General features: G+C 37.2%; 1 protein-coding gene across 1 annotated transcript in view; it reads right to left on the bottom strand.

Annotated features, from left to right (window-relative positions):
* Positions 1–1245: 1245 nt before the first annotated feature.
* Positions 1246–23109, bottom strand: part of MKL2 (MKL/myocardin-like 2) — a 50883-nt gene continuing 29019 nt past the window's right edge. The window contains exons 7-16 of the mRNA XM_009874353.1: positions 23031–23109; positions 17174–17314; positions 15540–15787; positions 13899–14052; positions 11230–12255; positions 9656–9811; positions 6138–6296; positions 5698–5835; positions 4092–4152; positions 1246–1999 (exon numbers count right to left, since the gene is read on the bottom strand). Of these exons, the coding sequence (XP_009872655.1) occupies positions 1461–1999; positions 4092–4152; positions 5698–5835; positions 6138–6296; positions 9656–9811; positions 11230–12255; positions 13899–14052; positions 15540–15787; positions 17174–17314; positions 23031–23109 (2701 nt within the window). The 3' untranslated portion in view covers positions 1246–1460. The remainder of the gene's footprint in view (positions 2000–4091; positions 4153–5697; positions 5836–6137; positions 6297–9655; positions 9812–11229; positions 12256–13898; positions 14053–15539; positions 15788–17173; positions 17315–23030) is intronic.

Below are 23109 nucleotides of genomic sequence, written 5' to 3' on the forward strand. Positions count from 1 at the left end.
ATCATTCAGGAAATAGGGGATTGTTTCCTTTTACCTTAATTTAGTAATCTCTTAATAGCATGTAACTCCAATTTTGTTTGATTATCAGCCTGTATCACCTATGGCAACATTCAACACCTATTGCCTGAGAGACAACCACAGAATTTCAAAGTATTTTACTTCTATTTGCTTTTTTTTCCCCCAACTGCTTTCATAACCTCTGAAAACCCCCCCACTAAGGGTTTTAAAAATATGTACTTTCATGTGCTGTGCTGTGAGGTAAAGAGCTTAAATTTTTGCTATTACCTGTTTCAGGTATGACATGTGCCTTCTTATCTAACAGTACATCCCGGCACTGTGATTTAGGATTCTCACTGAGCAGCTTCCCTGATGTCATGTAGTGGCAGACAAAGCTGTTCAATAGCTAAAGTATTCAGTAAGAAATAATGGCTGTCCTGTCAGTACTGTCCCCAACTCAGTCTGATCCTACAAACATCAGGCATCAGGACTGTTCTTGTATAGATGCTTGCAGGATTATAGTGCACAACAGCATTAAACTTCTCTACTTCCTCAAACTGTTCTAATATGCTGAGATACTGGATTCAATGATCTAACAAATATCCTCAAACACAAGGTATATTAGGATATTTATTATTCCCATTAGAGTAATCTCTTGTTTGAAGACCACTGTTCCCCTCTTTTCACAAAAATAAGCAATACAAAAAGAGTATGCAAATAAATGTCTGATATACACATTAAAATCTAGCTATTATATCCAGAGCATTGCTATAGAAAATTCAGTGTTCTCAATATTACCTGGCATAGCTACAGTGGATTTCTTGCAGTTACACTTAATATCCCTTTGGATGCAGTTAAATTCTTCCCTCATGATTAAAGAATGGGAAAAAGTTTTAAAAACCACAAAACCAAAAATACAAAAATAACTTGAACAAATTAAGAGACTAGATATATGAAACTTCACTGAACCAGCCAGTGCTTCTACTTGCCTTTGCCCTCACAAATTATTTTGAACCTGGCTCAGGCTATCCACAGGAACAATGAAGTGCAGTGATACCTCGCCCTCCCCAAACGCTTGCTTGTTGTGTCAATACAGACAATGGAAATCTTACTTTTTCTTCTCCAAGTTAGTCATGTTGTGTTGCTCATGTAAGCCTTACAAAGTCAGAGACTTCTTTCTTAAATATTTGTGATGCATTTATCTTGGGGTACTTTTAATCAGTAAATACAATCATCCTTTCTTGACTTGTGAAATACAGCTTTCAGAGGGCCCTGATCTGCATTATTGATAGGAGCATAAAGTAATTCACTGTTGTAAACTCGAAAATCAATAAGGAGTTAGCTTCAAGCGTTTGTTCTTCCAAACATTACTGTCTTAATTTATTTTAACTGCAATCAGAATGGTATAATAATGGACCTCTGCTGTAAAGAGACTCGCAGGTTGTGTTCTCATTGGCTATAGCTTAATCCCAGTGCAACTGTAGATCTTGTGGATCTAGAAAGTCAGTGGAAAACACGCTGGGGGCAGTAGAACTGAGAGGAGTGAGTCCAGATGAAGAGCTGGGCATTGTAATGTCTAGCCACTCCATATTGTCCAAATTTGTATCAGGAAGGTCAAGAGACAGACAAGAATTATTCGTCGTAAACTGTGGGTCAGATGTTTCCATGGGTGAATGAGAGTGATCTAAAATGCTGGAGTGATTAAGCAGATCACTCTGGAGGTCTTCAATTAAAGAAAATGACTCTCTGTCCTCATTACTGCTTGTCAGTTGAGGAATTTCATTACCTGATGGTAAAGTTCCATCCAAGAGAGCTTCAAGTTGGTTTTCCAAACTTATAGACAAGCTGGTTGTTGGTTCCAAGGACACAGGAGGGGGGGCCATTTGGATTTGCGGTGGTGGGCGGGATATCACTGTATTCACTGGCATTGTAGTGATGTTGGCTGTTACTGGTCTCATTTTAGAAATGGGAGATGGTTCCTCCTTTATTGGAAGGGAAATCTCTGTAATAAAAAAAGCACAACACTTTGAATTCTGAAAAGACAAAGACAAAAAAGACAAAAGACTATCTTACAACTTCTGCCCTTTTTTCCCTACTTTGGGATGTATCCACAGCGAACTCAATGAAGTAAGTCCTGTTCTGATAATACTGACACTACATACATCAGACTATGTCAGGTACTCTATGAACAACAAAGTATTTTAAAACAACTTCCAGAGTTTTGTTTTCAGTAATATTTCAGCTAATTAGAATACTTACCATAGAATCATAGAATGGCCTAGGCTGGAAGGGACCTTAGAGATCATTTTAATCCAACCTCCCTGTCATGGGCAGAGACGCCTCTCAACTAGATCAGGCAACACACGGGGATATTGATGAAAATGGAACAATTTTCTAGATGTTAGCTTTACCTCCTTCATGTTTATAGTTTTTCTGACTACTTAGAATTAATTATGGAACCAACACATTTCCTCATTCAGAGGAGAGTGCCAAAGCAATTTTCAGTTCCATTTCTGTTCAGTACTGTGTGCACCTTGATGAATTAGAGTCTATGAGATCAACTGATGTGATTAGGATGCATTTATTCCTGATTCTAGCATCTGAAACTACTTTTCTGTCAAGAAATTCCATGTAAGACAGCGGCAGTAACAATAAATCTAACAATAAAAGAAAATAAAGCAAAGTAAGTTCCAATTATTTCTTATATGCAAATGCAGTCCAAAAATATTAGAGTGAAATATGTAAATAAATCTTCTAGCACGGCTGATGATGTTTCTGCCAGCAAATACATACCCAACAATATACTTTACATCAGTTTTCCAAGGAAAAAAAACATGAGTACCTGTTAAAATTACTGCTTAGTAAAAACAAAGTATTACTAAACAGACTCTCTCAGTCTCTTGAAATATATTAATAAAGTAAACATTTTTTAGTGTAGAATTTGCTTCTGTTACTTGCAAGAGTCCTGAATGCTTTGCTTCGTTTTTTATAATCAGGAAACGTTTACTTTTTTATACCAACTTTGCAAATTAGGAGCTGTTGTTACCTTTAAGATCACATAAGTTTAGTAACGTAACACTTACAGCAAATACTTATGTAAACACACCAATATTTCCTACATCCTCTGTTTCAGACATAAAACTTCTCTGAAATTCTTTTTGAATTACCCAGGCAACACTTTAATAAAAGCACTAACAGCATTTTTTAATTTAGTTCGAGCTGCTCACTGCAGAGGTCACTTATCTCAGTCTGTCATTGTCTATTGCATTTTCTTCAGCTGACTTTGCAGTTTGCTTTGAAAAAAAGAGAAGACACTTTGATGTTTAGCATATGACTAAAATCTTCTCACAGCCTAGTCAGTCACTTCTGTCCTGGCATTCACTGCTGTCAAGATCCTTAATGCTCTGTACAACTGTCATATAAGATAATTGAATTGCTTCGCACCAGAACACTTTGCGGTATTGTACTGGCTTGTTAGCCTACAAAGCCTAATTATGCCTGAAAGCTGCCTCCTTTTGATGCAAAACTGCTTCACCTATTACTTTCGTTACTTCAGCTCCTTTGTGATAGCTCCCTTACTTGAACTAACATCGAAAGTTGTTCATCAATAGCTCTATGTAGTTCATACATACTTTTCCCAGTAGTGTATCTTTGATGTTTCAAGTTGCTAATACATGGCTAAATTTAATGAAATTTTAGTATAAACATGCTTTAACTCTTACTTTATTCCATTTTCTGTATAATTTCAATATACATTATATGGACTTGCTAATTTTTTTCAATTTTGATAAAGTATGTCTGGGCTACTTTCAGGTGTTATTTTAATCATATGAATGCTGTGTGGATTACTGCAAAAGTCTGTCGGGGCTAATTTACAAGCAGGTAAGTTCCACAGCAGGTTGACTGTATGTATTCTGGTAAATGTTTTCTTTAATAGATAATTATTGTAAACTCTCAGAAGTGCTCGTTTCATCCAGGCTGAATAGCTTCTACCTCCTGTCCCTGGAAGAATTCGTTCAGTTCTTTGACTATAGCACTGAGATTTTATTACCAGGTTTTAAATCTTTGCATCACACAGACGTCAGTTAACTTACCTCCGCTCTTGATGAGAATATCAAAAAGATCATCCATCTGCTGACTGTGCGCACTGGCAACCTGTAGTGCATGAGAAAGGATTATTCGTTTTCATGTAGTACTTTTTCCTAAGCTGATTGATCTTAGCTTCTCTCAACAGTAGGTAAGTACTAACCTATGATCAAGACTAAAATTCTTCATATGAAACTGTCTATCTAGAAAACAGAGAAATACTTTGGAGAGACACTTGTAATCCCTGTGGTCTGTTTCAGTACAAAGGAACAGGGAAAAAATCTGAAAAGTAAGATAAATATTTCATGAAGGCAACCTAGAAGAGAGGTGCATAAAACTAGGATAAGGAGAATTACTAACCCTGTTTTGTACCACAACTTTGGCGGGGGGGCACACCCTGAACTGTTTTCTCTCGGAGATGTCCTGCAAACAGCCATCATGTACGACGCATTTTGGTAGGTATGCTCGTTTTTTTTTCCAATTTGTAGATTCATGTTCTTTTATGAAGGAGGGGAAACTTTCATCAGTTGTTTATCTGTTTTATCTGGGTTTTTTTTCAGATTTTTTATCTGTTTGTTCTAAACAGCCATCTCCTGAATATCTGAACCTTAAGCTAAAGGTAACAAAACCCCTCAAAACTGTTCTTCCAAAAACGGTCTACAAAAGGTGGAGGCTCTTATGAGAGTCTCAAAACTAAAACAGTGGTTTAGAATCCTAGAATGACTCATGTTCAAAGGGACCTTAGAGACCATCTAACCCAACCTCCTTGCCATGGGCAGGTACGCTTCTCAACTAGACTAGAACACAGGTTATATGCCAGAGATGAGAAGTCATTTGTCATCAGGAGATCCACCTACTTGAAAAGAGGCCAGTGGGGAGGGATTTCACTAACTGGCAGTGATAGAGTCACGTAAGAAGACCCATGTGCCCTCACTGTAAGAATGTCTCGCACATGCCAGGAACATATGAAATGGGATTAGATACCTGTGCTTCTGACTGTCTGCCTCCCACACAAAACCAGCAACCAACAGGACACTATGAGGTTTTTACCTTTTGGGATATATCTGAAATGCGTGAGGTTAGGGATGCTCATAATTTTTGTTAGCAACATTCCTCCGACATGAAAGCGTACCATGGTAAGCCGACAAAGCACTCCATAAGATTGTTCATCAAGCTCACTAAATACATACTCTTTTCAAACAAGCACCTATGCTCACGTACATATACATTTGCCTAAGTGTGTATACATACACATTCTCTTCAAGTTTAGTCACTTTGGAACGTATGATAATATTTTCTCTCTAAAGTTTGAAGTTTGGGTATCATACCTCCTTGAAAGAAATCACTTGAAGGCTAGCTATAGTTAAGTAGCAACAGCAGCATTATCCCAATTATATATATCACTAAGTGGATGCTGTAAGACTTATTTACACACCTGTTGCTTTAGTAAGAACGTCATGAAACAGGACTGCTATAGATAAACAGATTTATGAAAATATTACCACAGCACATTAGAAAATCTTGACTCCAAACAGAAATGTAAAACAAGCAATGGCTTTGATAATTCTAAAGAAAAAAAGAGTTTTTAATAGCCAAACAGGAAAAAATATCTACCTCACGGTGCGATGTCTGCATATTGCGGGTCTGTTTTATGGCCTCTTCGTAACGAGGAGGATCCTTTGTCTTAGATACTGTGTTGTTGAATAGAGATTGCTGAACAATATAAGGCTGGGCTGGAGATGGAGAGCCAGGCTGTGTGAAATAACAAAATAATGACTAAATGATACATTTTAGTGAATTCAAGATGTACCAAGTTTCACAGATTATCCTGTTTTGTTACACCAATCTACATATTTACAAATAGCAATAGCATAGGTAATCAGAGGGATAAAATGATAGTTTCTTTGTGCCTCTCACACATATACATATGCATTACTAAAATCTACAAAACATCCTTCCTCCTTGAGTGAACTGCAGTATGTACACAGTCACACATTATTTAAGAATAACATCATAAAACTGAACTTTATGGAACATTGTTGGGGTAACCTTACCTTATTAGGAGCAGCAGGTCCATTCTGCACAGAGGCGACCTGATTACCACCAGCATGAATGTTAGAGTTCGATGTTTTATTAATAAAAGATTGTGAAGGTGTTGTAACTGGTGCAGTCTGATAAGAAAATACTGTATTTGATGTGGTAGGTGGAAAAACCTGTAAAGGATTAATAAATCAGTCTCAGGTTGTAGGGTTTTTTTTTTTAATAATAACTGGGTAAATGACATTAATAAAGTTTAAGACTTTTTTTAATACTTGCTTGCTTAAATTCCCTTTTAAAGGAATGTTATTTGTACTGAGTTTTCCCTCCAGTGGAATATTTGTAAGTCTGGAATATCTACTTTTTGAAAGAAACTTTGTGCTATGATGTGCTTTTGTTCCTCATGAATAACTGTTTTCCTGCACTTCTCCAGGAAGCACAAGGAACGTGTAATACAACTTTCCTGAAATGCATTCAGAAGAGTAGGGAACAGTTTAGTATAGTATGCAAGATTTCCCCATGCAGTGGACCAGTCAATACAATGAATGTATTTGTGACCTGACACAAACTAGTATATGTATCTACACTTGTGCTCTGCTGTCTGTTTTAAGAGAGGCATATAATTCCTATTTCTTTTAACTACAGGTATCTGTGATTACTGAGGGAAAGGCAACACATAGAATTCATAAACTTGGATATCAACTGTAAATTTAACTGTAAACTTTATTGGGACTGATAATCCATATACTCACTACAGATGCTTCCAAGCAGGATCCTACTTCTCATATTTTTAAGTTAAAGGGACAGGAAGAGGAGCTATAAATGTCTAAGTGCATAAGAGTGTTCTTTTAAATCCACTATCACCTCCCAGATACCTTAATGACAAAGGTGTGACAAATCTAAGATTGGAGATAGAGATATAGCAAGGATAAGCTTTGTGGAGGGCAGTCTGGATACCAAATTAAGTCTGCTGTGAGAGGGTTTAATACAGCTTTTGTTAGCCACCTGGATCACCTGTGTGAAAACTGACATACTTTCCAGCTGTCTACCGCTAAGGTGAATGGCTGTGGAGATGTCTCCTTATTACTGAATTAATTGAAAAGCAAGTGCCATACAGTAGCTAGAATGTGAAGAGACATCCCAAGTGTGTAGGAGAAAATAAACGGAAGAATCAGCTGATTTGCATGAAAATCTGACCTACCTGAGAAATCTAGACAAATTTGAGGGAAATAGGTTCTAGAAAACAACTGTTTATGGAGGTGAACACTATCAGAAAGGCCAACTTCACTAAAAAGTGTTAAATTAATAAGTAGCATTACTCACTCACAGTTCACTAGCTCAACCTGCATGATGAAATATCCAAGCCTCATTAAATGCAAACAGCAGTCAGGTAGATCTAATGCTGAATGCATGAAGACTGTCCCAATCTATTGTATCACATCAGTATTTTACTTTCTGATGTGAAAAATAGTGCAATTACGCTGCCTGCTTTCCTACATAAAAGATGGCAGCAGATGTGTGAGCAAAACAGCTCGGCTGTGCAGCAACAGGACAGCCAGATGCTGACTAAAGTCTGCTGGGAACTATGTGGTCTCCATGACAACTGATCCGAACAGGAGGAAAGACCACAGGGTACAACTCTTGGTTATTTCCTGCCATCATTTAAAGGAAATTCTAGACAGCAAAGGAAGCAAAGTGCTAGTTTCTGGCACAACTACATGCCTCAGGATGACTGGAAATTTCTATATGGGTCGGTCAAATTAACAAAGTAAGATTAGGCCCTCACCAGAGAACCTGAATAAAATCTGCTTTTTGGATATGTGTCAGCTTTGAGTTCTGCAGGATAACCTCAGTGTCCACAAAATTAAACAGATGGAACAAGCAGTCTGAAGACCGATGATGATCATTCAGTCATATTCACCTTTATTAGCCAGATGTCTAGAGAATAGTAGGGCAAAATCATACATCTTCTAAGATAAATTCTCATCTGGAATAAGAGCCTTAGCAGAAGCAGATTAGAGGACGCTGCACAGGTAGAAGCCCCCATCACAGCAGAACACGGGTTTTATGATGCACTTTTGTAAACTGAAATATAAACTTTGAAGGCTGAGATATTTTGTAACAGTTACATAACATGCTCTAAATGCTATTCTCTTCATCTTGAAATTTCAGTTGTTCCTGAATTATCCTTGCCTTAGGGCAGGCTGAAAACCCTTGTTGCCCTAAGTGATAGGAGCCTCGGAGTCGATAGCACTGATGAGGAGGCAATAAAAGTCCAAAACCCAATCTCTAAGTTCCTAATAACAGAGTCCAGCCTGAAAGGGATTTGAAGGAGGAGAAAGCCTTTTGTGGTGACTGGTGTTGATGGGTTGATAGCAGTTACCATATGAACATGACAGGACGGGCACTCACAGCTGAGCATCCAGTGCTGATGAACATCTGTTCTGGAATGGGGAATTTCAGAGCTGATTGTTTTGGGTACAGAGAAAGAGAGGGATCTCTCTCTGAATCATTCCCTGCATTCCTCAGAAAGAGCTGTATCGCAGGTATGATGGAGCTTCACTCCTAGAATTGCTGTCATTAGTATCTGAGTCCACAGCTTTCTTCTTAAGTAAATCTTCTTAAGGATGAACTCAACAAAGAAAGCAAGAGAACTAAAAGGAACTCCTGTAAAAGAATAAAACTCTGAGGCCATAGAATATAGAATAGTTTTGGTTGGAAGAGACCTTAAAGATCATCGAGTCCAACCTTTGTCCTAGCCCTGTCAACACCACTAAACCATAACCCTCAGCACAACATCTACCCATCTCTTGAACACCTCTGGGGATGATGACTCAAGCCCCTCCCTGGGCAGGCTGCTCCAATGCCTGACAACCCTCTCAGTAAAGAAATTTTTCCTAATATCCAACCTTGAACCTCCCCTGGCACAACTTAAGGCCATTTCCCCTTGTTCTATCACTAGCCACTAGGGAGAACAGACCAACTCCCATCTTGCTACAACCACCTTTCAGGCAGTTGTAAAGAATGATAAGGGCTCCCCTCAGTCTCCTCTTCTCCAGGCTAAACAGTCCCAGATCCCTCAGCCATTCATCATACGACATATGCTCCACATCCTTTACTAGCTTGGTAGCCTGCCTCCGTACTCTCTTTAGCTCTCACGTAAGAATTGCATAAAACAATCTTCCATTTTCAACCAGTGGCAAACAAAAGAAACAAGACTGGAATACCTGGTACAACATTTGTGGCAAGCACATGGAAGAACATACTAAGAGTGGTGCTGTAAGAGTATCATTAAAATAAAAAATCTTTAGCCTTCTGTATTTATTTACAACTGTAAAATGAAGTCCTGCAACAACTAAGATTTCAGAAAGAGGAGTTATAAGCCTGTTGTGTCACCCAGAAAAACATGGTACAGAGATGTTATGTGGCTTGATCATTTATATATGTTGCAGATGACACATAAAAGATTCTAAAAGCACTGCCTAGAATTAGACTGCACAACTATTTATCTTAATGCTTATTGCTATCCACAAACCTTTCTGATTTGTTGGGTCTGACCAAGTGCATGCTGCGTGATGGCATTTTGTTTTGATTGTGGAGTATGCATCTGAGGTGCTGTCTGGACCAGGCCAGAGGAAGAAATTGGAGCAGGTATTTGTGGTGGGGTCTGTATTCCAGCTTGTGATTGAGCCTAAAGGATGAAGACAAAACATCTGCATTACTCCTATCTCACAGTAAATTATATCATGTAAAAATCTATTACCTAGACTATGCAGAATAGCAATAGCACGTATTCTGGGAAGGATGAGCATGAATTGTGTACAGGAGACAAAATTTTCAGTATGTACAGTACTGGTGAGTTCCCAGCAAAAAGGTGGTATTTATTTTGCTAGCAGAGTTTAAGTAAGATAAAGACAAACTGGAGAGCGTCCAGTGGAGAGCAATCAAAATAATAAGAGAGAGAGATAGTATAACCAGTAAGAAGGGATTATAAGAACTGGATTTGAGTAGCCAGAAAGACAAAATTGACGATGCAATTGAGTAGCCAGAAAGACAAAATTGATGATGCCGGAAACCGGTTGTTTAAGAAGATGGCAAGAAGCACGTCTAACCTCAGGAAAGACAACTTTAACTAGTAGTTCGGAAAACAATATAATATAAAATATGGTGAAATACCAGAACAAGCTACTTAAGGTTGTTATATTATTCTAGAACGATTTTAGAACAATTTAGACAAAGATCTGTCCAGGTGCATAGTTACCAGGAATAGTGCTTGAACTGCAGACTGTGGGGCCTATTCCCATCAGAATTTTTCAGCCCTCAGAAGCCTTACTAAATGCCAGGGCACACCTGCTAGTCCCAAGGCCTAGGCCCACAACATGCCTCAACAGCCAAATACGTGCTGGAACTGAAAGAATGCTTGGCTGGCACAATAACCACATGGGTGGGAGGGCATTTCACCTAGCTATGTCCCAATAATGCCACTGGGAAGTATATGCTTAATTCTATCTTAGACCAACAGGTTAAACTTTTTCAGCTTGGTCAGATTACTCTCATTCCTTTGCATTTACAACCTGTCTTGGTTTATGCTGTATCTATTCCCTGGGACACTATCTAATAAGCAGCCTAGAAATCATATTTGTGTACCCATGGTTTCTTTTTACAACTCCACTGGAGTTTCACAACGTAGCATTCTCATTTTTAAATATAATGAGCTGTTACCACATAAGGAAGTTCAAACACACGTTTTGCAAACAGGCATACCTCAAAATAAACTATTGGCTTTGTAGCCCTTGATTACAATTTGGAGTTAAGAAAATGGTCGTATAGGCTGATATAAACCAAAACCAACTGTGCATGGAGGCAGTACATGGTAAGACAATTATTTTCAGGAGAAAGTATCTGGGAACAAAATTTCTAGAGAAAGAAAGTACTAGAAGATGCTATGAAGAAATTGTCTCTTAAGTTTTTTGACTCTTTTCCCTAAAGCAGAAACAGGCTAAGCCTGATTTTTAAGTTAGTCCTACAAGCAGCACATTCACCTATTTGTACTAAATTATGCAAATAGTGCCACACAGTTTACATGATGAAAAATAAAAGACACCTTACCTGCAACTTTATATTTCCAACTGGTAGCTGCACTGCAGTGGTAGAATTCGTTCCCTGGATAGAGAGCGGAAGGATCAGCTGTGCAGTTCCTTGAGTAGTTAATAAAGCTTGAGGCTGGGCAACAACTGCAGTTTGCGGCTGCCTCTGTGGATGAACATAAAATTGAGAAATGGCGTTCTGAGGTTCAGCTTTGGCCACAGGTATCTCCTGCTTGATCACCACCGCCTTTTTGGCAACTGGATTCTGGCCACTAGTATATACTGATTGTCCCAAAGACTGGCTAGCTACAGGTACAGATTGAGTTGTACTAGAGCAGTCAGTAAGAGCATTTTCATCTTTCACAGGAGCACTGAATTGCTTCTGCTCTAAAGCAGCTGAGTTACCAGAAGTCTGCGACTGTTGCTGTTGTCCTCGTTTTTCAACCTCAAGTTGCATTTTCAGTACTTCCACAAGTTTTTGCTCTTGTTCCAGTTTCCTTTTCAGCTCTTCAATTTGCTTTTCCTTTTCTTGAAGCTTGCGGTCCTTTTCTGCTACGTCAAACTCCATGGTTGAGATGTTTCCACTACTGCGATTCTGATTATCGTCACCCATATTTGCTCTTAGTGGTGAAGTACTTAAGAACTGGGATGGTGACATCATGGTCATCATTTCTGTGAAGGTATCTGCCATACTAGCATCATCCGCACTTAGACTAGATTGTTCCGAAGGAGAGGGAGATACAGGCAAAGGAGAGCTAATGTTTTCAGTATTTACCACTTTGCAGGTAGGTCCAGTAGATGTTTTTTCTGGAGGAAAGCTGGATGTCATATTAGCCACTGGTTTATTTAGTGTTGCAACAGGAAATGCCACAGTCACTTCGCCAGTGTTACCTGTGGCCCCAGTAGAAGTGGTTACTGTAACAGAGCTACTGGTAACAACTCCATTGTTATTAAGATCTTGATAGGGTTTCAGACGCTCAATAAGATCTGTTTTTGTTCCAGACACTGGTAATCCCCTCAATTTCAACTCCATTTTAAGCTCCGCTACCTGAAATAAAACAAGGCACGATAGTAAAAAAATATTAAGACTTATCTATATACATTCTACCTTACTACATCTTAACAAGAAACATTGTTTTCATTATGCTGATTTTTCATAAATACTCAAAATGGGAAAATGAATGTACAGCCTCAATTCTGAGCTAAAAATTTGTGAACTAAACCTGGAAATGATGGCAGCAGTGCAGATAAAAGCACTGCTACCTTACCACATCTTAACAAGAAACATTGTTTTCCAGCATATTTGCTAATTACTACACCTCTGGGCAAAAACTTCTGACAGCACACATGATCCATAACCACCTTTCCATGACCTGCTACTTAATTCCACTGTTTAAGCAGCCCAAACCTTAGTAGTATTCAGTCATTCTACAATGAACAGTAACAAAATTATGCTGATTTTTCATAAATACTCAAAATGGGAAAATGAATGTACAGCCTCAATTCTGAGCTAAAAATTTGTGAACTAAACCTGGAAATGATGGCAGCAGTGCAGATAAAAGCACTGAACGCTATCACGCTGAACCACTTTGTTACACCATCAAGACAGATAGATCTATTTCTGAGAATTTTTTTCAGGTCAGTTAGATGACTCAGTAGACCCATCAAACACAAAAGGCTCTCTCTAATTAGCAACTGAACAGTTGCAGCTATGTGCCATCTGGGTTTCTTTTATAAACATAAAAAGTATAAGCAGTGAAAATTAATCTAATTTCCGATAGAAAAATTTTCTCAATTTTCTACTAAGCTTACAGATAAAGTGACATGCAAATGTGCTGAGTGTAAATTAATTCTGTGCTTCAAAATACCAATTAAAAAAGAACTGTGACAATGAATGGCTTCTATTTATGATATACACACACCATATCTAACTGTATAGGCTGTATGTATGTTAGAACCACCTTTAAATGAATAAAAGGTATTGACCTCAGAAACACTTCAATAGTTTGCCAGTCTAGAATTTTAAATTATAGGTCATCATGATGTGGAAATGATGAAAAATCAAAGCACTGAACATCTCTAAAAGCCACAACAATTTCATGTTAAATAACTGTCTAACTAACGATGATTATCAGCTGTTTCCCCCAGGCTGGTATCCTCTACACTTGCTTGAGAGCGCATTCCAATTTTTCTGTTTTTCAACAATGCATTTCTAAATTCTTAATCGGTGTTGGCTTTATAGCAGTGACCTCTCTGAATGCATTATAATTAGGGCATCTTTTTATACTGCTTAACTAAACGTCTTCATTGATACACTACAATTATCATCAGGAAATTACCATTCAGGTGCTTATATCTGCCTGGGCTAAAAAATTCACGTGAAATGCATTTCATAATTTACCCAGGGTATCAAATTATGTACCTATAGAATCTATCTGAAATTCTTATTCCTCTTCTAATTGTTTGGGAAAGAAACAACATGTCTAGAACACAGGGATGGGAGGAGGATAAATCAAATATTTAAGTCCAGAAGAGTCATGTAGGAAAACTTCGACAACCTTATTCTTAACAGTTAAGAGAAAAGCGCAGTTTTCATTGGTAAATAATATTGAGGCTTATTCTTGACATTAAGTTTGCAAGTTATGACATATAGCGATGCACAGGAATGGAGAAATCCCTCTTATTTTTTACCTTCAAGTCATCCAAGCTTGAAGGTAAAGGTCCTGGCTTTCGGCTCGGAATATTACTATTCTGTCTTGGTGAGCTGGCAGCTGATGCTGGTGTACTGTTGTTCAAAGTGTTCAGTGGCGGATTCCCATTGTTACTCTGTTTGTCATTCAATGGCCTTCAAATGATAAAAAAAGGGAGACAATAACGTCAATGATAAGTATATTATGTTTACAATCAAGAAGCTGTGACTTTGAATTTAGTGTCTATCAAGGTAATGAACAAATTTATTTTTTTAACAAATACATATTTAACATAAAACATGACCATTAAATATTTTTAGTAAAACAGTAGAGAAGAAAATCTAATAGAGTGTAGTTTGTTGATGTTTTATTTTCTCTTCAGTTAAGTGTACTAATTCATGCTTCATAGTTTTTATTATTTTCACGGCATCCCTGAAGGATAGCTGAAAAGTAAAATCCCTGAACAGAATTGGTTCTGGTTTAGCTCAGATCAGGACACTATGGATTGCTGAATCAGTTTATGCAAATGAATAATCAGCTAGAGTAACTAATTATTTTTTTTGTTTGACATCAATAAAAAACCCCCACAATACTAAACTCTACGTATAAACCCTAAATATATGTTGAATATTCCCATATAGTAAGCACTGATGCAGTTTTACTCTGAAGATGATGCATTTGTATCAGCTGTACTCATAAGAGGACCTCAAAATAATTGTCAAAAATATAAAAATGCCATCATTTACACTAGATACCATAAGTCAGCTCTTTTATTTTGTTCAACTGATTTATGAAGAAATGTTTTTGAAATGTCAGTAAATGGAACATAAGAAGCGTGGGTAAGCAGGCAGAAACATCTCTAGTCCAAATGTTAGAATACATGCTAATTATAAATATAACCACAGATGGTATCTTTAACTTTTCTAGCCTCACTTGGTGAGGAAAAATAACTCAGTTAAAACTAATTTAAAAAAAAAAACAGTTGAAAGAAATTTGAATTTAAGGTTGTGTGATTGTGGCATATTACACCATAAACACTTCTAGGAAAAGACTGGTCTTAACATGGTGAGAATGAAATTCTGCAGATAGTCAGCTTCTTTATCTGCAGCAGGTCTTGGCAACTCTTTGAAGATTTATTTTTCTGACTGCTTCTACCTATAAATCAGAAAGTATACTTCTCACTGTTAAAAGTACTAAAGATCAACACAGATAAAGAACTCATATAAGCATTAGAGATGAAACTATAAACAATATACAAATGTTACCTAATTTAAAATGACCATGTCTTCTTATTTGTAAACAGTAAAAACGTGGTCTGTGAGACCAATGTAAAAAGCCAATAAAAACACATCAGTAGTACATCTGTAAAAGTCATCATCCAAGTTTCTCTTCTGCTCTGCCTACCTATATCATATTCAAGTTAAAACAGTGTCAAAACTTTGTTGCTTTCATATATATTCTTTTGAGTTTCAAATATGCATCTTAAAGAAGGCAAGTAATACCCACAGTGAGGCACGCTGCCATGTACATTTTCTTGGGTTCCAACTGCCTCTTAACATTTGCAAAATACATTTAATGTAATGCATCAAGCCTGTAACTGATGTATACATCTTGACAAGGACACAAACAATGCTTCACATACTTCAGCGGTGCAGGTAGAATTGTCTGGTAGTTGTAGTGTTGTTGCTGTTGGCTCAGGATCTGCAGCTGCAAAAACAGTTGCTGCTGTTGTAGCAGACGAGCATAGTTGGAGTCCATCTGTGGCTCATTTTTCTCACCTTTCTGATCAGGTGGAATATACTGATGATACTTCAGCTTTTTCACCCTTGGCTTAGGTTCTTTGCATTTCTTGCTCCGATGCTTATCATTTGGGTTCTTTGGGTGGCTTTGCTGTTTATGGATGGAAAAGATTGAAAAAAACACTAACAGATACCTTATTTACACGTAGTTACGCAAGATAGAAAGATGAACCATAAAGAAAAGTATTTACTACAAAGAGTTCCTGAATACAATTATCCCTGCAATCCTGCCCATATCACTTGAAAAGCTGTCGTACTCCAGCTCACTCACACTGTGCATAAGGGGTCATCAAATCACAGTTTGTGAATGTTTTTGTTATGAGATGACAGAAACGAAGCTAAGGATTCTGCTAGCCATGACTTATCATTGCAAAGAGGCATTCTTCTTAGACAGGTAAGATCAAAGTCATTAGAACTTGGTACAAATAAAAGCTGGTATCAAAAGCATGGACAAACAGTCCTATAAGTTACAGGATTGCTCTTATGAAACCTTCATCAGGATCCTTCTCAGCAATGGCTGTACACATGGTAAAACTCTCTTCCTCTGTAAGCTCTTTGAAAGTATTTTGAGTGAGAAGTTGAAGGCAATTACTTAGTCATATAAAAGGTATCAAAGAAATCCTGTGCTGATCCATGCACACCTATTGCACAGATAGCCCACTTCGGGAGACATCTGAATTTGTCATTAAGATCCTGCATTAAGTAAGCTCGTACAAATCCAGTGATTTCACTAGAAATTCACAGAAAAATTACTGTTAAGAGTAATCCTTGTAAATTTAACAGAATTAATTTCATGTAGTTAGGTAGAAGTCTACATAGATATACACAGCTGAAGACTTCTGGCAAAGTTACTGAAATATTACAGACAACTTCTAACAAAATCTTTCTCTAATTGAATTTGAAAAAGTTGTCCATGTTGATGACTAGGTCAGTGCAAAAAAGAGAACGGAGCATGTTCTTCTGATATTCATATACAAGGATACAGTAACTTCTTTCACACAGTGTGTTCTGCTTATACAACCGATGAATTAAGAACTAGTTTGTTCACCAGTTTGGTAATAGGTAGACTGAGAATGCAGTCGCCTCTGTTCCTATTAAAATATTCTCCATACAAAACTAAATTAGAAAAGATTTCACCAACAGAAGGTATAAACTCAATATTGCAAAAATCTTAAAATCTTCATTTCTTGAAAACTCCCATAACAACATGACACATAATTCTGCTTGAAAGCTTTTGTCAACTGTACTATAAGGACCTCTTGAAATAATGAGCCAGTCTCTGCAGGTGTTAATGGTTGACCTTAGCATCCAAAAGCTGTCAGTCAACAACCCAGTACGTTCTCCTGAACTCTGGTAAAAGTTGTTGTTAATTATAGGCACTAAAATGTTACTCATGTATTTTTTTCATTAATTATAGCATTGGCAAAGGAGTAGATGAAGAATGTGATCATCGGATGCCACTATCACAGATACCTACCTTTACTAACGTTGGCCCAGGCTTTGTTGCAGATACAGTATTTGTGGTCAGGGTAGTTGTAGCAGTAGAACGTGTAACGTGTTGTTCAATTGTAGAGGGAGTTTTGAGAAATTCAGGAACTGGAGAGGTTAAAGGTGGATACTAGTATTAAAAAAATATAAGGAAAAAGAGAAACATTAAAAACATCCACCACCTGAATAACTGAAAAACTGTGAAAAGATTAAGACAATTTACTATTATGTCAAATCCACAAAATATTTTTAGGAGGAATGGCAAAACCAGGATTCTTGTGTACGTTTTGGTACTCTTCAAATAGAGCAAATAAGACCAACTGGTTTCTTACCTTGACTTCTTAGTTTGCATTTTAACTACTGCATGTAACCTCACATGCATTTTTCTTTAGTTGGTAGCCTAGAATCAGATTAACTAATTGATGTCAGTTCTTAACTTTATAATTGCAAAATTCTTATAGAAATAACACCTGTCACTAAAGTACTTTTGCCTCTGGCATACGGATAAAAAACATATCACCTCTTCAAGGTGGTCAGTCAGAATTACAGGGAAAGGTTATGTCAAATTTATTTTCCTGTTGGCATTACCATGTTTCATATAGGGAGGTTTCTAGAGCCAAGAGTTTCAGATTTTAAGGATATAACTGATTTCTATGCCTTTATAGGCAATTAAGTACAGAAAAATAGTTCCACCGTAATTGTAAATAAAAGGATAAGGGTTAAAGGAAGAATGGAACGCATTGTTCGCAATTGTTAGCAGAGATACCACTATTTGATATTCCTCTCTTTGATGCAACATCAAAATTTGACCCTAGACACATCACCTGTATAGTGAAGCAACCTACTTAAGTTACACTGCTTTATTACTGTAGAGCTTCTGTCTGTGAAGTCATAATCTTGTGTGCACAAGAAGGGTCTTACCAACCAAACTAGTACTGTCAGAAAAGCTTCTCTTTCAGGAAGATCCAACATCAATGAATTTCTTGTTTCAGACTGATGACACAGCAGTAGAGCAGATGTATTTTGAAGAGACAGCCTCCTATTGTACGTTCATGGCAACCACACCTCTGACTGTGCCAGCACATGCATTGCTTCTGTATTTGACTGCCAGCACCATCATATTACTGTGTAGGTACAATCCAGTAGCTCTAACTTCAATGAATTTGTTCCCTTGCTATTACAAACATCACGTGTGCAACTTCTTCTATAAATTTAGAAATTCCATATAGGCTTACGACTTTTTTACTATTATTCTTTTCCTGGCATGACTATGCCTACCAGAAAATTCTCCAAAGCTTTCCTACATAATAACCAAATTTCACTAAGCCTAACTTTGTCATATCATTTTTTTCTGTGCTGAAATTGTTTTTCGATTTAAAACTTATTTCCTTCTGTAGTGAATATCCCTCTGATAGGATATAGGTTGTGTACATAAACAGATCTCAGCCCTTGTTTTTCTAGCTACACAAATGAATTTTATTCTTTTTTCAGAGATTTTCTGTTCTTTGGTCATCCCTTCCTGTTTGTGTTACAGTTTTCAATAGTCTTTCCTGGATATAAGTAACTGTAATTGTATAGGATATTCCATATGGGCTCTCACTGGATCCTTACAGTGGCATTAACACTTCTACTGGAATCAACTCCTCTGACATACTTGCAGTTTCACAGAGGAAGTACACAGTAGCTCTTCACTGCTGACCACTGCACCCCAACTGTCCTCCACGGTTTTCAGTCAGAGTCCCCAGGCTTCCACACTTATTTTAGATGGGAAGGTGTTGTGCATTTTTCTTTAAAAGATCTACTCCATTCTATTGGAATTCCATTTCTCTTGTAAAAGCAAAATGAACAAGTTCCTTCTGTATAACAATAATTGAACACTGTGCTGACTACGCCTTCCAACCTCTGTTACAGGACCCATTCTTATGTCAGGGTTGTCATTGGTAACATGAAACCAGAACATCCCCAAATCAATTCCTGCAGAACACTATCACCAACTTCCTTTTAACTCAATACTTAACCTCTTTCTGTTTAATCTGTGCTAATCTCCATCTCCTCCAGTTTTGTTAGTGTTTAATACCACACAATACTAAATCGAGACAGATGAGATCAGTTGTATTTCCATTCTTTAAGAAAGCAATTACATCACTTTATACAATATTTATTTTAAAAGCCCATCCATTTCCCTTATATTCTTATCAGCAAATATTCCTTTTCTTCAGAATCCATTCTAAACCCTCACATTCAAGTTGCGTCAGGGAAAGTTTAGATTGGATATTCGGAGGAAGTTCTTTACTAAACGAGTGGTGGGGCACTGGAACAGGCTGCCCAGGGAGGTGGTGGAGTCACCAACCCTGGAGGTGTTTAAAAAAAAAAGTAGATCTAGCACTTGAGGCTATGGTGTAGTGGTTAGGTATGCTGGGATGAAGGTTGGACTAAATGATCTTCAGAGGTCCCTTCCAACCCTGAACATTCTGTGATTCTGTGATTCTGATTCGAATTAAGTCAGATGGGTACTTCTGCCCATTTCATTTCTTTCTGTGTGCTACTATTCTCTGGTGAGATTACACCATAAAGGACTTAAACTAGTTTGCTAAAAAACTTTGTTACTCATTTTGCAACTTTATGTCCTGGTTCTTTTGTATTTCTGGGACGGCAATTACCAAGCTGCCAGTCTGCAGGCAATGAGCTGTCCGATTTTGCTTACAATTTAATGATAATAATTTTCCCTTCTATCTCTATGTTTCTTTTATACGCTTTGCTGCATCTCCAACTGTCAGCTGCCAACAGGCAGCTCTAGCCTGCTGGCCATAACCTATCTAAGCTGTAGAGTGGTTTTGATCCTTCTGTAGTGCAGCCATCCAGAGGAAAAGCTTTACTGAATTGCAAGATTTAGTGTGCCACGCGTAGTCACTGAAACATTGCACACATGCCTGTCCTGGGGTCGTGTCAGTTTACAGTGGCAGGTTAAAGATATAAATGCCTCTATTTTTATATGCAACTTTCAAAGTGTTTGCTCTGGAAAGCATTCGATATCTACACAGTATCTGCTATTTGCTGGACTTGCATAAGAATTGGCAGGGGACTTCAGAGTGACCTACCCTTTAAAAAAGGGCTCTGGATGCTGTATTCCAACATCCTGCGCTCCTGTTGCTATCAAGTTTAGGAGGCTTAGTCTAGTTACAGCAGTAACATTTTAAAAAGCACTTAGTTTGTTTCTGAATCAGTGTCATGTAAAGTATTACCACAAAGCACAACAGGGGAATTCTAACAATCACTCAATTTTCACTGGTTCTTAAATTTTCTTTTACTGAAGTCTCATCTAAAAATCATTTTAAATGTCTGATATTTCAGCTTATTCATTACATAATTACAAAAAAACTTGACTTCAAACATACTAATAAGTAACCCTATATAGGCTATGAAAACAACTGCATAGTGACAGCATAACATAACTCTAAAATGGAAAAGTTAGTAACTTTTAAAAAACACACTTTTTAATTCATACTGCTTCAAAATCATGGTGTTAAATATTCTCCTCTCGCCATAGAGTAAATTACTTTTTCCTTACATTAGTTTTTATCCTAAACTACAAAGGCTTAAGGAAATACAAAGCTTTTCACAGATTTCTCAATGAGGCAATGAACTGTGCCTATAATTTACTTGATACAGTTTCAAATTAAAACTCTAAATTAACAAGTCTCAACTTCTTATCTTGATCATCTCTTAAGGTAATGTGAAGACTACTTCATTTCAAAAGACCTTCTATCTGCAGTCACAGATAATATGATTTCTGGACCTTTTCTTCCAACTACAAGCAAACATCTAGTAGATCAACAAGCTAAGTGAATATGTGAAGAAAATAGTCATTATATTCTGTCTCATCAAGCAAAATACTCCAGCTGTTGTGAAGATAACTGTTTAACGTCTTCAAAATTGTGAACACCACAATTTGATCTGTTTAGAGTGGTGTGGTTAAAATGCCTAATCCTCACCAGATGCAAATACATCAGGTTAAAGCAAGTTTTAGGTCATCAGTCAACAAGAGCTGAAGGTTTTCAAAGTTATGCTACATCCTCTGAGGCCTGGAAACGTGTGGAGGAGGAAACCTTGAAAAGAACTCTGGCTGCACTCCACTGTTTTCAAAACATTCTTAGTATTTTATGTTATAATAAAATGTAAAATTTGTCAGAGGAAATTAAAAGAATGAAGGAGCAATTTCCCAGACACATCTCCTGTAGAGACATGCTGTGCTGTTATTCTTCATTTCAAAAGGAACAACAAGGGAAGCATCTTGCTCTGCAGAAGGGCAACTTTGCATTTCAGATCTGTGCACAGAAGTGGCCATAACATATTATGGAATCCATAAGCAAAGGATTGTAGCTCTATGTGAAGTCCTTTTTCGATCAAGTGCTCTGTTATTTTCTTGCTGCAATCACATACCTATCTTGCACTTCCTACTTGAAAAGTTTTTGGCGTGTAATTGAGTAATTGAGTATTTTTATTTAATCCTCCATTAGGAACCTAACTCTTTGCTTAGGAATCTAATTTCATGCAGTTTGCTTTCAATTTATTCAACGCAAATTATATTCTCTTGATGTGAAACTGAATTCACATCTTAGTCCATATGTTAGGGAACAATGAAATAAAACGGACGTGCCATACTTTGTGTTCTGCATTGGTTTTGAATATGAAGTTTGCAACATTTTTTCTATCTACTAGAGCCATTAGAAAGCCAAGGGAGTAACTACAGATCCTGAGCTATCATCTGTCAGATATCCATGGCCATTAAGACCATAATAGTTTTGTAGCATGAACGGTATTTAAATCATATTTGAGATATATGAAGATAAAAGACCTGTGAAGCAAGTGCTGTACTAGACACTCTCAAAAGCATCCAGATGACTGCATGATTTATGCAAGTAACCCTGTGTTTTCAGTAGCTAATAGAAGAAAAAATAAATTAATTTGTAGCACCTGATGTTTCATTACTCTTTCGGTAAATCATTTTACATCAGCAATTTTATAATGTCTTTAAAGACAGGGTAGGCAACGTTACTGTCCATTTCAAGTCAAAAAATCAAGTTGTTTTAAGAAGAGTTCTCCTTCAAAAGCTAGTTTTTGCAATTTTTGTGGAAATAGTCAATTGTTTTCATTCAAATCCACGCTTCTTTAAATCCTCACGCATTTAAATGCTCTACTATAAAGATAAACATTTTATCTGCCATGGCAGACTTTGTTACTTTCCTTTCTTTCTTTCTAAAAATCTCATAGAAAATTCAATGTAAAGGTAATTTTAATTTCTCAAATAGTAAATTCCTTAGGCAAATATAAAATATAGGAAAGTACAGATATATATATATAGGAAAGTACAAATATACAATATAGGAAAATATAGGAAAGTACATTTAAATTATGTGGGAAACTTTATTTTTTATGGACTTTCCTGGAGATAATAGAACTGACGTCAACTGTTGTTGTTTCAGCTAAGCTAAATTCTAAATGAGTTCAAGACCTTGCCCAGAATGAAGACAGACATGAAGTAATCAATAACAGCTGGAGTAAACCATGAGTATGACCTTTCAAACAACTTCTGGGAAAACTGTAGACTTCTACGGGCCATAATGAATTTCAGTGAATTTATAGCTTTATTACCGTCTACGGGAACTTCATCACTGCCAACAGCAAAGCCACGGCTCTAGCCTATACACTCCCAAACAGAAAACGGAGTCCCAGACGCTCCTTTGCAACAGGAAACATAGTTTCACATGGAGAAAGTGTGCCCCACTTCTATAGTGCCAGATCAAAAACTACTGTGACCATTTCATTTTGACACTTAAAAACCGTACCTGTGTTGATGTAGTAACATTTGGCGTTACTGGTGATGGTGAGTCACTTGGTTTTGCTTCACCAGGAGAAGCTGCTGAA

The sequence above is a fragment of the Apaloderma vittatum genome, unplaced genomic scaffold (assembly GCF_000703405.1).
Source record: "Apaloderma vittatum isolate BGI_N311 unplaced genomic scaffold, ASM70340v1 scaffold13698, whole genome shotgun sequence".
NCBI classification, from domain to species: Eukaryota; Metazoa; Chordata; class Aves; order Trogoniformes; family Trogonidae; genus Apaloderma; species Apaloderma vittatum.